This window comes from Odontomachus brunneus, unplaced genomic scaffold (assembly GCF_010583005.1).
Source record: "Odontomachus brunneus isolate Ranch 3 - 2012 unplaced genomic scaffold, Obru_v1 Obru_scaffold_007, whole genome shotgun sequence".
In the NCBI taxonomy this organism is placed as follows: domain Eukaryota; kingdom Metazoa; phylum Arthropoda; class Insecta; order Hymenoptera; family Formicidae; genus Odontomachus; species Odontomachus brunneus.
In genome coordinates this window covers 3,610,652-3,625,923 of record NW_022639457.1, presented here as the reverse complement: position 1 = coordinate 3,625,923, position 15,272 = coordinate 3,610,652, and the positions used below count along the sequence as shown (strand labels likewise).

The window sequence follows — 15,272 nt, the reverse complement described above, 5'->3', positions numbered from 1 at the left end:
GTGGACGAATGGATTGCTTCGAAACAAACATCGTTTTATCGAGATGGTATCGCCCAGTTGCCAGAAAGATGGCAAAAAGTTGTAGAAAGTGATGGAAAATACTTTCATTGAAATAATTTAAATAAATTTTTTACAATAAATGCTTTTTCTCAGTATTTTTTGGGCGGAAACTAAGTTAAGGTCCTAATACATTGACACTGATATCTATGTGATATCTAGAATAATATCATATGAATATCGATAGATTGATGATCACGAAGAAAACATTAAGGATATTACTTACTAGTATTACAGATATGCTTAGTAATATTAAAGATATGCTTGCCATAACAAAATATTAATATATCTTTGATCATACACACGAGATGGTTGTAGTAAACATAGTACTCCGAAAATGGTACACTGGTCTTCTTTGCTGCCTGCCCATACGTGTTTGGACGGTATTCTCAGTGATGTGTGATATAACCAAACCTTACAAAGGTCTCAACCACATAGTATTTGTTCTGCAGACCACAACAGACAGCAGTATTCCTTTGGCTGAGATATGAAGATGTACCAACTGATTTATGTACGTATTATAAACACTGTGGCCGTGAGAACTGCATAGATGGGCATATATAACAACAGCAACTTTTAATGCAATGTCTATTTAACTTCAAGTCACAGACTTGTTTTCTCTCTAACCATATACGTAAATATAGCAATAATGGCAGTTTTTTTCCGCGACGTAATCGGTAGTCGAGGATATATTAACATATTGTCAGAGCGTGACATAAGCTGAATAATAATTTGAGTCATCGATATCTACATAATATCTTCCAAGTATTGTGATAAAATCTTACGTTTATATTAATAATCGTTATTAGTATGTTATCTCAAGTAAGATCTGATTTAATTTCCGAGTTAGATAAGATAGCTTTTCAGTTGAAACACGATTAGAAATATCGAGTAAACTCCTCGGGTTTAATGACAGTACAGAAAAAGTAACTATAAGCTGCTTCTTTTAATAATTGTTAAATAATACGATGTTTTAGTACTTGAGCATACGAACATAAACTACTGTAAAGATCGATTATCTTTTAGAATGACTACAAGAGCGTACTATTTTAGCAATTATTGGAGAAATTACAGCCTATGACCATCTTTTCCGTATGGCCATCATATCCGAGTTTACCTTAAATATCACATGTGTAATTCAGTTAAAAACCTTGGATCCAACTATGATTAAAAATCTGAGTATCTCACATGAGACAAATTTCTGCCGTTTCTGCATCGCAGACTGATATCTGTTTTATCTGACTTTATCTGTTGATTACATGAGGAACAAACTGATTTATTATTTACATAGTTTCGTTGGTTATATTAATATCTTACACATATTTAGATCTTCAAGACGTATCTATACAATTATTGTGGATTTTATAATTATTAGGATTTTAATCGTGAGTTACGAAATAATGCGTCTGCGCGTATATCATATCTAATCAAGTATCTAATCAGTCTGTGATACAGATAAAGCTACATCTATCACTCGTTTCATGCGATTTTATTGTGCATAAAGTACAAAAAATCCTACATTACGAAATATAACTTGCGCTTGCAAATTTTTACTACAATTTTTATCACCTCGCTATAAACGCCGGCCGCCGTTCTAGCTCGAAAAACATGGAAATTATTCGGATAAAGTACGCGCATGCTTCTTTATTTGAAAGGCAGATCCGTACAGAGTTGCACGGACGAAGGAATAATTTCGCCAATGTGCACCGCAAAACTCACGGTGCAATACTACACCCGTTTTCAGTGTCACGCATAAGCGGCCTTCTGCTTTTAACTCGCTTCTTATTCACATTATTTCATTTCCACTATCTTTATGCTTATGTTTCCTCTTTTTCTCTCTCTGCCCTTCTTTTCCTCTTTCCGAAATCGACGATTTTACGAGCCGCTTTAAAATCATTTTACAGTCCGCCTAATAAAAAACTGAGCGCGCAGTTGGTGCGTGAAGTTGGCGCGCTCGTATAAAACAGGACTGAATTATTTAACACTTTGCATCTGTGTGCTCTAATAAGATCAATCGACCCTGTGCTACATTACGTTTTTCGCGCGACCCAACACGGAACAGTCGAACGCCATTTCTCTCTGAACACGATCGCGAAATTGCCGAATCATTCTCGCACTGTATTTGCTTGTTTGCCCGAGAATCTCCCATTGAACATCTCGTAAGTACTAATAGATGCGTAATTCTGCGTCACAATAATATCGCGTGTTTACAAGAAATGGTCCAAACTGCCCATCTCAACCATCTGAAGGAGCATTTCGGCTAACATCGCGGACACTTGGTCTCCACCGCTCTTCTTGTACTCTTTTGCTAACATTTCCATATCATTGTGTCGTCCCGCTATTTCAACAGGATCGATATGTCCCAGTAAGCACTCCAAGTAGAAGGACGCGAGGACAAAGCCGTAGAGACAGCCTTCTCTGTAATTGTTTAGTATAGCTCTGTACGAGTACTTCTTGGTATCTGCCACCCCTCCTAGCGACATATAATTTGTCAGCGCCATGTGATAGACCGCCAACATGTCGTGCAATTTGTCCCGTACCATGCTGTTCGTGCAACAGAGGCAGAAGAACGAAGAGAGGTCCACGACGGGCGTGCCGTACCTCATCATCCCGAAGTCGATCAACATCGCGTTGAAATACTCGCTATTTAGGGGCTGGAAGAGCATGTTGTCCAGCGTAACGTCGCCATGACAAATCGTGGACAACAGCTCGGACGACTCGGTTACTGTGACTATCGGTATTATCACTTTGTCGAACGCGTTTGAGAGCAGGGCCTCCAATTTGTCGCAGAAACCCGTGTCGTGATTCTGTGCACGGAGGTAATCCACCACTCGTGTCGACGTTATATTGACGAACGGTCGCATTTTAGTCTTCTCGCAGAACCGGGTCTCCGTGATCTTGTCCGTGATACTTTGGAACTTGGCCTGATTTGTCTCTTTCAGGATATAGCCCTTAGCATGGAACCGTCCCAGCTCGCGCATCACCGCCAGTACGTAGCTGTATGGAACATCGAACGAGGCCGGACTCTCCTTGAATCCGTTTCTACTCACATCCTCGAGGACGACTATCGAGTATTCGCTGGAGTCCAGCGACGCGTCGTAGCCGTACAAGTATCTCGGAAAATTCTCGCCCGATTGATAGAACAACTGATAGAACACGATCTCGTTGTGAAACTGATTCTTCACCTCCATTAACTTGCACAACTTGGTTCTCTTGATCACCATTCGCGTCTCACTGAGCTGGTTTATCTCGTTCGTACACGACATGTACACGAAATAAATGTCAGACAGGAAGCGTTGCTTGATGCTGGACAACACGTAGCGCGTAGTGCCTCTCTCGCCGATACTCTCGGCGATTTTCGGCATCACAACATCCAGCCACTGCTTGTCTTCGGACGTTCCTACGTTCCCTGACATCTCTCTGCTCGCGCGATCCGCCTCGTACGCGACACTTATATCTCACAATAATGCTCGTTCAAGAACGTACAAATGAACGTATCAACACCACACTCACTGCCGTGATTATGATTCAGACGATATATGTATAGATAATATATTCTATAGATAATATAGAATATTCGAATAAGACGAATAATCTCTCTCTCATAGATAAGCGCGTATCGATAAATGACGAAACTGTAGATGTCCTTCTGGTTACTCGTTTCGTTTGTACCACGCGTATTCAATCGAGCTGTTATCATTCACGTTTGTATCTTGGTGATGTTTTACAATAACAGCGAGAAGTTTCAATAAAGAAATCTTGTACGAGATACGGAATTAATGAACGCGCTAATGTATTATCAGGCAATGACACTTTCGAAAAAAATAACGACGAGAAAAATATGTTTGCGAGAATATCTTCACTCGTGTATGTGTGTCTATGCGCTGTCTCTTTTCTTTCTCAGTTAATGAAGCTCGATACGCCGGCAGAAATGTCGATCGGCGACTGTGACTGGACTAATTTGCGACCGGCTTTTCTACTTTCGCTGCAAGGAGCGGAAATGCGTGACGACGTCGGGAAGAGAGTGGGAGACGCGTATTAACGCAGCGCAATATCGCGAAGCCACTAAGCAATCACATATGTCGACACGATGTGCAATTACACGTGGAAACAGTGACTCGTAACCGTGTCGGGCGGGATCAATAACCGCAATCGCCGGCCGAAACAAAATATTGCGCGCGCGCGCGCGCGCATACGCTCGGCAAAAAAATCACCGGCGTTTTTGGCACTCGCGAAACTGTATTGGCGATTATAACACGATTGCTAAAATCAATTGTCACGGGGCTCCCGCGGACCGATCGCGCCCGGCTCTGCGTTTTTATTTCGGAGAATTATAGTCGCGAGAAACACTGGACACGCGCGGCGACAACGTTCGTTTTCATTTCAGTAATCGCTCGGCTTTGGCGCGCGACATTTGTAATAATTACGTTACGCGATATTTTTGCGCCGGCTCCGCGCCGATGGGTCGTTTCCACCAAAAAAAAAAATCGCGACAACAATAGCTGCGAAGTGTTGATAAAGTTATAAAGCTTTCGGGAATAACGTTTATCTCCGCGTGTGTTGCAATGTATGTATTATAAAATAACGCGGAAAAATTGGCGCAACCGCGAGATTGAACAATTAATATTTGGCGACTATTGGTGTTGGGTTAAAATGTTCTCCAAAATATTTCTGTTCAAGCTCGTTAAAATATTTTAAGAGTCTCATTCACATACACACACACACACACACACACACACACACATCTGTTTTTCTCGCGGATTATTCGGCAAGAGTAACATTTTAGGTCGCATCGTACGCGATCGATCGCGGTTCCATCCAAGAAGATTGCATTTGCATCTAATTGTGCGACTAAAGAGCGGAAAGAACGGCAGTGGCACTCGTGGGGAGCGTTCCCGAGATGCGCGCACGAAAATCCTTAAGAGAATGTTGGAGTGAACGACAAACTCGCTAAGCGTCGATAACGATAACGATATAGAAGATCGTCAAAAAGTAGAAAACGTTATCATTTATTGACGATTACTGATTTCATGTATACATAGATATATATATAGATATGAAGTAAAGACGATCGTCTAATAGGCGCTGACATGATGCCGCTATGATATAGATACGTGAGTGTGCAAGTGTGAGTTGTCATTTCAATTCTCTTACACATAAACGGTACGTAAATGTGAATGCCACGTTATTCGCATTCTCTCCGAAATAGGCTTTCGCAACTTTTCTGATGAATTCTTCAAACCGCTTGTGTACTGGGTGAATCAAAGAAAGAGTTTTTTCGATAAGTGTGTTGTACGCATAAGTATAATTTACGAATATTGTTTTGAAAAAAAATGTTATCTAATGTGTAATTTTCTATATAATTTCCAATGGAAATTTGAGATATTATTTTCGTTACGCACTGAGCAATGTTTCACTATATTTTCGCACGTAATTTTATTATATAAATTGGAGCAATAAGTGCGCTGTAATTATTGCAAAAGGAAATCAGTGTCATGATGATAATAGTTCCACATCGTTTTCATCCCTGAATAAGGAATGCTGCATTTCATTTTTGCATGTACTTTCACCATACAAAAGCATTTTTAATTCGGTCAAGTCAATACAAAGTAATATTTGTAGGAAAATGACCTTGACGTGATACCGACCCCTTTTGCAAAACTTTCGTCGTGCTGATTGTACCAAATCAAAAATCCCTTTGTATGCTGAACGTGCGTGCGAAAATGAAGCTGAGCATTCCTCAATATGAAATGAAAACGATATGGAACAGATACTCTCTGTCATGATACCGAATACTTCTGTAAAGATCACTTCTTTCTACCCATGCCGAATTAAAAACCCTTTCATTTTCATTTTTTTTTTTCCTTTTCATTTTCGCACGTACTTTCACCATCCAAAAGGATTTTTAATTCAATGTAATCAGTATGACGTAATCTTTGCAGAAATATCAATTTTGCTTGGAATTCTACTCAGATACATATATACTCAGATACATACATACATACATACATATATATATACTTCAGATACATATCTACATGTATACGTATATTGCCGCGACATCGCGATAAACAGTTGCATGGGCGCGCTGACGAAAGAATATATATACGCTGAATATTCTGACGTTGTGAAATATGCGAAAAAAGTACAGCACCCACTGGAAAAATATCCCTGAATTAATTTTCTGCTCTACTTCATCATATTTGTCGGAATAACCTAACCGTATATTGTCATAAATTTTTCTGCAAACTTTTCGTATCCTATTTGGCATCTAAGCTAAATTTTTTTTATTGAAGCATTTTCCACAGTTGCGATACGTACAACCTGCGGAATTTTTGTATTAAACAAATATTGCACTGACAGCTAAAAATTTAACCTAAGAAATATTTTTTTCGTTTTCGTCACATATTGAGCAATGCTCCAATTAATTTTTGCATGTATTTTTATTGTGCAAAAGCGTTTGTAATTCTGTGCAAGTAGCAAGACGTAAACTTTGCAGAAAAAGTTAGTGTTGTGTCGGTAAAGTTTTCGTGTCCAGTATCCCCTTAAGTGGATGTCGATGACGAACTCGAACAATGTCGATAATGCAGAGACGATCGTCACTAACATATCCACGCTATCCTTTTCGTATCTCTTATATAAACAGAACTTACATGAATGTGTATTGCTTTGTTTTACGATATTCAACGGAAAACCTAACCATATATATGTGGAAATCTTTTTGCAAACTTTTTCGATATTTTTAAGCTTTTAAATGCAAGTGCGAAGATAGAGCATGTTCTGCAAAATTTTTCTGTTTGGAGCATCTTTCGATATATACATGTTGCGGAACTTTTGTATTAGACAAATATTACTCTAACTGACAATTACATTAAAAGAGAGATATTACATTAAAATTTTGTTCGTTTTCGTCACATATCGAGCAATGCTTCTATTTATTTTTGCATGTACTTTCGTTGCATAAAAACATTTGTAATTCTGTGTAACCAATACAACGTAAACTTTGCAGAAAAATGTGGGCGTTCTGTCGGTAAAGTTTTCAGCTTCAGCATCTCCTTAAGCGGCATTGTCCGGATAATGCATGTGAGTAACGCAGCCGTGCGATATTCGCGATAAAGGAAATCACGTAGGCGAGTCAAAGTCCATCTACCCGGAAGGTATTACGACCGATATAGTATACAAAGGCGCGCGCGTATACGCACTGCATACGTGAATAACCGGTGACGTAAAATATTGTTACTACGAATTCGCAGAGGTATACGTGAGCAGCTTTCCGTACACGGAAAGTCCGGCGCGCGTTAGGAGATGTACCGATATTGCGCTCGCGCACTTCGCTGTCTTACAGTGACTTGCCTCGGTGAGGAAATATACGAGGGCTCATTGTATCTCACTACTCGTTGTTTCTCTTTCACGAATTTACAAACGTGATAGAAAACTCCCGTCAATGTAGTGAAATCGTGTGCAGTATTCAGAATCGAAGGAGTGCAGCCAGTCTTATTTTGCGAAATCTTAAATAATTTTTTTTTTTTATTCTAGCTGTTCATGAATAGATTAAAGACATACAAGATGTCCCATACTGAGGGAAAAATTGCCTTGACATAAACAAATATTTCTTTAATGGGTGCCATTAACATATTTATTTAACTCTAAATTCCCTTTATTTAAACCAAATATTGTTTACTTAAATCAGGTAAACACTATTTAATTTAAATAAAGAGAATTTATATTTAAGTAAATATGTTAGTGGAACCCATCAAAAAAATATTTGTTGATTTTAAGATAATTTTTCCCTCAGTGTAGCTCGATTTCATAATTTCTCGTGAGGATGTGGAGAGAATGTAGACAAACACAAAAGTCTTTATATTATTTTGCGATATTCGCAATAATTATCCAAGTATTGATTAACTAAGGTTTGTATATAATAATGTACAGGCTCAATATGGTAGTTGAGCTGTAATAACGACGTCTGCCATCGTGTGTGCTTGTACATTAAGTGAAACTGAACAAAAAGGTCTATTTTGCAAATGACCATGTAGAATTTTCGTTATAATGAAAGAATTATAATTAAAGAAGATTGATGCATTAATTGTACAACCATTTTCATTAATTAATAATTAAAAATCGTGGTTATTTTACTACGTGGATATTATTCGCTCTCGAATAGAAATGTTTTTCGCATTTTCCGCCATGAGAGAGAAAGAGAGCAAAGCAAAAAAAGGAAGCGTTGTATGTTTCTTTTTGCAGAGAAATTTCGCGGTTGACGTTTTTAAATAACGCAACCGTTCGCACGGCGAAGCTGGATAATGTAGAGGCTCTCAGTGTGGGAAGAAGTGGAAATCATTCCGAACTAATCGATACAACGCTTTTCATTCCTCGCGTTTGAACTTGTTTTTGTCTGACTCCAAACCGCGCATGTAGTACACGTGTCTATCTGTATTTACCGATTCTGTATCTCTCGAAATCATAACGGTCTTATCGTGCGAAACAAAGGACCCCAGAATAGCATTGTTATCGTTCGCTGTTTTCGTTCGTCTGGTCTCGATTTTCGTTACATTTCAATTGAGTCATATTTCAAACGAACGGCTTTCTCAATGCGTTAGGCACGTACACGCACGGCTTTCTCGCGAACTTGATTGATTCGATACCTAATCGATTCAAGTTATCGACCGTGCCGGATATTGGACTGACTATTGACTGACTATTAACCATCGACCATCAATTTCTTTGGCACAAAAATCGACTCTTTTCAGGCCCACCAAATTTTATAACGATGGAACGATACTCGAACGCATAAAATAATTATTATATCTCGCGTGTTTACGTAACACTAAAATTAAAAATATTCTACTTCGGCAACCTATACAAGTGCTGTATTGTTACAATATTATATATTGATGCAGTATTCTATATTGAAATCTAATAATCTAATATTTTTTTTTTTTTTTAAAGCAGCTATTAAGAAGCACTTGTCGAAGCCTCCTGAAAACCCTTCCCCAATATCTCCTTTTACATTACAGTAATTTCCTTGTTAACAAGAAAAAATGGATGTTCGAGCGAGCGAAACAGTCGTCGGAACACCGCGTATTGCTCACGTATAGACGAGACAATGTGAGTCGAGCGTTTTCTTAGTGTGCGTCACACGTATTTTAGGACGGCATTTCTGTCCGCGACGTCATATAATGCTATCTCTCTCGCTCTTACGCCTGCAGTGCGTAAGTGACGCGTCATCGTGTGCGAGTCACACGTATATACGGACGGCATTTACGCCGGTGCGTGTACACTCTTAATCATATATCGCGTAGTGACCTCCAAATTCGAGATACTAATTTCTAGATGGAAATAACACCTCGAATTACTCGCTGATAGGAAATATTTTTCCCGGTATATTAGCACGAGGAACGGGATGCACGAGATGATAACAAATACAGTGATTCGATTGGAGATATCTCATTCGCCCTCAATATGAATTTAACATATAGTGATATTTCGAGATGCATTCGAGAGCATTATGTTGGGTTGGGAGTCACAATGCGGATGTGTAAAAGATACACTCGCAAATTAAATAATACTGCAGTTGCTGCAGAATCGTTTATTTTATATTTATGTTGTGTGGTCAGCTATTAACAAAACATGCCTCTCTAAGCAAAATAAAAGAAATAAGTAATGCAGATGTATGTATTTATATATTTTTCCTTCAATGAAAACGTTAAAAATTACGTTACCTTGCAATATTTCCGACCAGGTATTGATGATTTTGTATTAACACAGACATGTGCACAAGTGTGCCTCCAATCATCCAGTACATTTGTACCGCGTAAATTCTGACAATGAAGACCTCCTAATTTAGCGGTGCTATCTTCCCTTCTATTTTTGATAATCCCTTGTAATTACGTAAGGTTTTTATTTCAACGTGTCAATTTTTGGCAATGCATGCTGAAGAGTGTAGGCTTCTACGATATCGTCATTTCACGCAAACGAAACGAAGCTCCACGCGACAAGAGAGCCAATTAAAAACGCGACAAAACGGCAATAAAGTGACGCGCATTGCACTCTAACGGGTTAATCGCGTGCAGCCGAGAGGCGAGACCTGTGACCTTTTCATCTGACCTAACCCAACCTAACCTAACCAAACGCACGCGATACGGGGCGTATCGAAATTTTCTCTCAATAATGCATCTCCGGCCGAGAATTTATTTCGCTGCGCGTTAAAAGCGCATTAAAGCCCCGCGTGCCGAAAACGCCCGGTGTCCTCGTTGCCACTGCTGATAGTGCGCGCCTGAAAGTACCCGAGGTCCGGCAACTGCTGCACCTATCGGGCACGATGGTACACTGAGAAAAATCCCACGGTTATCACGGTGCAAAAAATTTTGGTTTAAATTTGACACATTTCACATGTCCCGATTTATCCACTCTAATTTTGCTATTAACTCTTTCAACCGTAATGGGACGTGTCCCACTTATCTTTTCTGCATTTTCAGTAATTTTCACTAATTTAGTAGCAAACATAATCAAAAATAAGTAAAATAATAGCATAATAACCTACATAGCAGAAATAATACGATTATTATTACTATAGATATTCACTCTCTCTCTCTCCCTCTCTTATAAAGAACTATAAACATTAGGGACTAAAAACAAGGAAAAAATAATTTGAATGTTCAATTATTAAATTATTATAAACAAAAGTGAAAAACTTTTTTGGACAAAAGTCATTTTAGGATTAATTATTAGGAATCGACATATTGAAACATCAATAGTTGAAACAACTAACAGTATTTTACACATTTTTTTTTAATTTTCTGTAAACCCTATTTTTTACAATAAATTATTGAAATGCTGATACGTTCGCTGCAAATTTCTCGCTAAAAATTTCTTTTTCATATCGAGAAAATATCGTTATTCTCGAATAATGCTAAAAGCGAGACTGCTAGCTTCAAATTCGTAATCAGCGACCGCGAAATCCTCCATATATGAAATTTAAAGAAACTTCAACGAGAAATAAAATGTATGGCTCAAAGGGTTAATTTAATTATAAGGAAAATATAAAATATTATAGGAAAATATAAAAGTAACAAATCATCTGTTTCTGCGGGGTCGTTTCAGCAAACTATTTGTTGCTAGTACTTTGTGAAATTGGCAAAACTTTTTGTCTCGGTCTCCTCAGTTTTGGGCACGTTTCGGCGGCCGGATGAATGGAAAAACGTCTCCCGCGACTTTCCTAGGTAAAGGGATTTTGCATAATCGCTGGTGACGTTGCATTTAAGTGGCGTGCTCGGTAAGCGGCGGCGGGTGGCAACTCTCGAGCCGCGTCGCTATCTAAATAGCGTAATGCGCGACAGTTTTAACGAGAGGCAACTTTGGCCGCTGGAAACTTTTGGCGTTGCGCGGCGCTTTTTAAATTTTGATATCAGCGGCCGTGTACCTGCCTCCGTGCCACTGTCCGGATTTCGTACGGTTCGCCAGACACCGACCTCAACGAATTCGCGGAGGAAAGTTTCGCGTATGTTTCATGTGTGCTCCTTCCATCGCCGCCTCCCCTCCATTCGTGCGCGCTCATATCTGTCATGTCGTTAACAACCGTACGAGAATATCAGATTTATGGAAGACGAATTTACAATTGTTTTGCACGCGACAAAGTGAAAAATCCCCTCCTCCAACAATTGCCTCATTCGCTTGTGATAATTATTTCCCAAAGAGTCATAACAGTTCTGTGTACCTTGAGATTACGATTGCTTTAGAAATTCCTACATTGAGAGAAATTATCCGATAAAAGATTTACAAACGGATATTTCCGATCAATTTTTATATCTGATTAAATTTTATAGGATACTTCCGATCATAATGGCATTTCATCAGATAAACCGATCAAAAAATTATGAATTTTATTTATTTCTCATCGGATGTTTCCTGATCGGGTACAAAAATTCATCGATATTTTGATCGAAAATATCCATTTGTTAATTTTTTATTTAGTGTAAGTGTTTATTCTAATAAATATATCGTTAGAACGTGGTACGCGCGGGTGTAATTCCATTAAATTAAATATATTTTTGCCGAATTCAATTGCGCATTCTGCCGGAAAAAATAGAACGTAATCCTCAAAGGTGTTTAACTAGGGACGACGCTGACTAAGGTCCAGTTACAATATTATTTCGATTTTAAGGCTTCTGGCTAGTCAGGCGAGAAGTCAGCGTTGACGGTGGCGACATAGTCATCAATAGTAGGAATAAAAACTTCATTCATCGTATGTATAAAGCGAATTATGTATGTATATATGTGTATAACAGTTACCTAAATTTTTCCGTCCGAATCACGACGTTATTACTGACTGTAGTGCTTACATATTACACATAACACAATTGCGGAAGTGTCAAAATATTCCGGATACTGTGCTTTTTGTAATATTTTAATTATAATAGTACTTATTCTCTATCATATTGCGTACCGAGTCTCACAGCTGATTTCCTACCAAAACAAGCCGATTTTCACACGTATATTTAGCAGTGTTGTAAAGGTTATTTCGGGAAATAAACACTATCCGGAGCAGTTTACGAGCGTGTAAGATCGATTGCAAGTGTTACTTTGTTCACATATCTTTTTATTTTGCAATGATTCGGGCGCAAAATTCGTGTGCAATTTCTCGCTTCTGACATCATCAATCAATATGGCTGCGGTGACTAGCCAGTATTGGGATTCTGTAACTCGTTATTAGAGTTAACGACAGTTTCGTTATCGTTACGCAACTTTTCTACGATATACAAAAGCTACAAAATCCAGCACAGGAGCCTTAAACAAAATTTAAATATGTGTCTATTTTTATCTTTCTTTCTAAATAAGATAAACACGTATTAAAATCTCGCTTAAAGCTAATATTGATATAATTAGGCCTAAGAGATAAGATCATCGATAAGATGATACACATATCTTCTCTCTCTCTCTCTATCTCTTTGTCTCTTTCTCTCTCTCTCTCTCTCTCTCTCTTTCTCTCTCTCTTGCTCTTTCGTGTTCTAGCGAATGAGGATTTATCCTGCGATATTCGCAAAAGTTCATTTCTCCGCGGAATACGTAATTAAGGGGAATAGAAGGAGAGGGGACGCGATATTGCCGCGTTCTTTTCGCGAGCGAACAATTCCCTGTCGAAAATTCCGCAAAACATAACAATGACTGGCGTTAAGGAGAGGACTGCCGGCTACGCGGGACGAATCGAGTCAGATTAAATTTCCATTGCAAATTTCATTCAACAGACTGCCTCGTAGCTCACTCTCACACTCTCTCTCATCCTCCTCCTCCTCCCCGTCTCTATCCATCTATCTCTCTCTTTTTCTCTCTCTCTCTCTCTCTCTCTCTCTCTTTCGACCGCTTTTCCGCTCTCAACAACGTGAACAACTCGCCGCGTCGTCGTCTTCCGACAAGATGAACGAGGCGGCTGGTATTTACGCCAGGGACGATGAAGCGTTTGCGGGATGAGCGTCGAGTCGCTAGTGTATATCTTAGCGCCGTTACTCGTTTTCTTTGCCGATGACGAAGAAGGTTATCGTCCGGCACCTACGAGATAAACGATTCTATCGTCTACAAGACAAAGAAAGAGAAAAAGAGGGGGAAAGAAGATATCTCCGTCTCGAAGCCGCGCCGTAACCGACGTGTCTGCGATTCGCGACCGAGATGACTAAAGTACGCTTTGGTGGGTCCGAAGTGTGGCTCAAGCACGGGAGTCAATAGTTTAAGGTATGCCGGCGCGGATACCGGCTGGATTCCCGGTGGTCTTATCAGTACGACTCATAGCGACGATGAACGACAAGAGCTTCTTCCAACACGGCGCGGCGAGCGCGAGAACGAGCGCTCGTTAGACTAATGAGCCCTCAAAAATACGCGCTTTCTTGCGTCATCCCGGCGGCGCACAGCTTCGCACCATTCAATGAAGACTTAATGACGCGTTCACAGGTAGTCTTTGTTTCCCCCGGACACGGCCTGTCACCGGCGTCATCGTGTTGCCTGCATCTTCCACGTTGGCAAAAATTGTGATTGTCCGTGGTCAGCCATGGAAGCGCTGGATAGAATTCTGCAGGAGGCAGCAGTTAATTACAACAATCGAGTGCGCGATGAATCTTCATCTCGATCTAGACACATTGTGCGATCTTTCGCACACGCGACTACACAACTGCCTCTCTCTCTCTCTCTCTCTCTCTCTCTCTCTCTCTCTCGCGAGATGACGCTCTTCCGCGCAGTTCATAATCACATAAATGGCCAAGGCGCGCCTCGTTGCACTCTTAGCGGAAATTCCACTGGAGGGAATATTCTAGTTTTCTCTTTTATGGGAATCTTTTTCAATTTTCTACGTTTCTAGCAATGAAAGAATAAACCGAAATAGGAACGTATACTGTAAAAAATGCTGAGTTAATTTGACACGTCTCCCAATTTATTCACTCTAATTCTTGTGTTAATTTGGCACAGGGTAAATGCATTAACTAACAGCACACATGCACTTTACATGTAAAATGTAAAATGTCACCGAGAATGTTACATACAAATTGTATTATTTAAACTAGAAATATAGTGAGTATAAATAATTATATCCAATGCAGAATAGTCACAAAATGACACGACAATATGTTAAACACGCAGATATGTAAAAATTTTACGCAGATATGTAAAAATTTTACGCAACTTCTATAACGGATCAATTCCAAATATAAAATATTATTCACTGTGTAGCAAATTTTTCAATAACGTATATTTCAGTTCCTGAAATATAAATAATAAATATTAAATGAAAGAATAATCAATTAGTGCAGAATGCCGATCTGTTCCTCAGTCGGTCAATTTGCTTTTACTGCTTACGTCTTACTGCCAATCCCACCGTGGATCGACCTTTCCTCGTCGAAGGTTCGTTCGCGGGTGGAGCGGAGACTCGGGAACGAGGTCGAGTTTCGCGAATTTTGCGCTCGGACCAGCGCGAAACAAATAACGCGGTTCGCCGATCGGCCGTGTCGCGAAAGTGAAAATTAATCCGATCGGCCGTGCGGGAAATCAATTCCATAATAAATCTCCCCCGGGCGGATCGTAAATAATATCGCGCCGCGAGATAGCGCCCTGGCGCAATGGCGCGACAAAGAAATATGACACCCCACGGTCAAGCTTATTTATCGACGAAACGCCGCCCCGCTCTCGACCGCCAACGACCTTTCCCGCTTCTGCAGTTCGGAGACCAACCGGGA

At 39.7% G+C, this 15,272-nt stretch overlaps 2 protein-coding genes across 4 annotated transcripts in view; one reads left to right on the top strand and one right to left on the bottom strand.

Annotated features, from left to right (window-relative positions):
• LOC116854025 (lachesin-like) overlaps positions 1-15,272 on the top strand; it is a 471,144-nt gene that overhangs the window by 240,165 nt on the left and 215,707 nt on the right. The gene's annotated exons all lie outside the window — the stretch shown is intronic.
• LOC116854024 lies at positions 1,528-4,122 on the bottom strand. Its single transcript, XM_032835483.1, has one exon. The coding sequence runs from the start codon at positions 3,471-3,473 to the stop codon at positions 2,265-2,267; it is 1,209 nt and encodes a 402-aa protein (XP_032691374.1). The 5' UTR covers positions 3,474-4,122; the 3' UTR covers positions 1,528-2,264.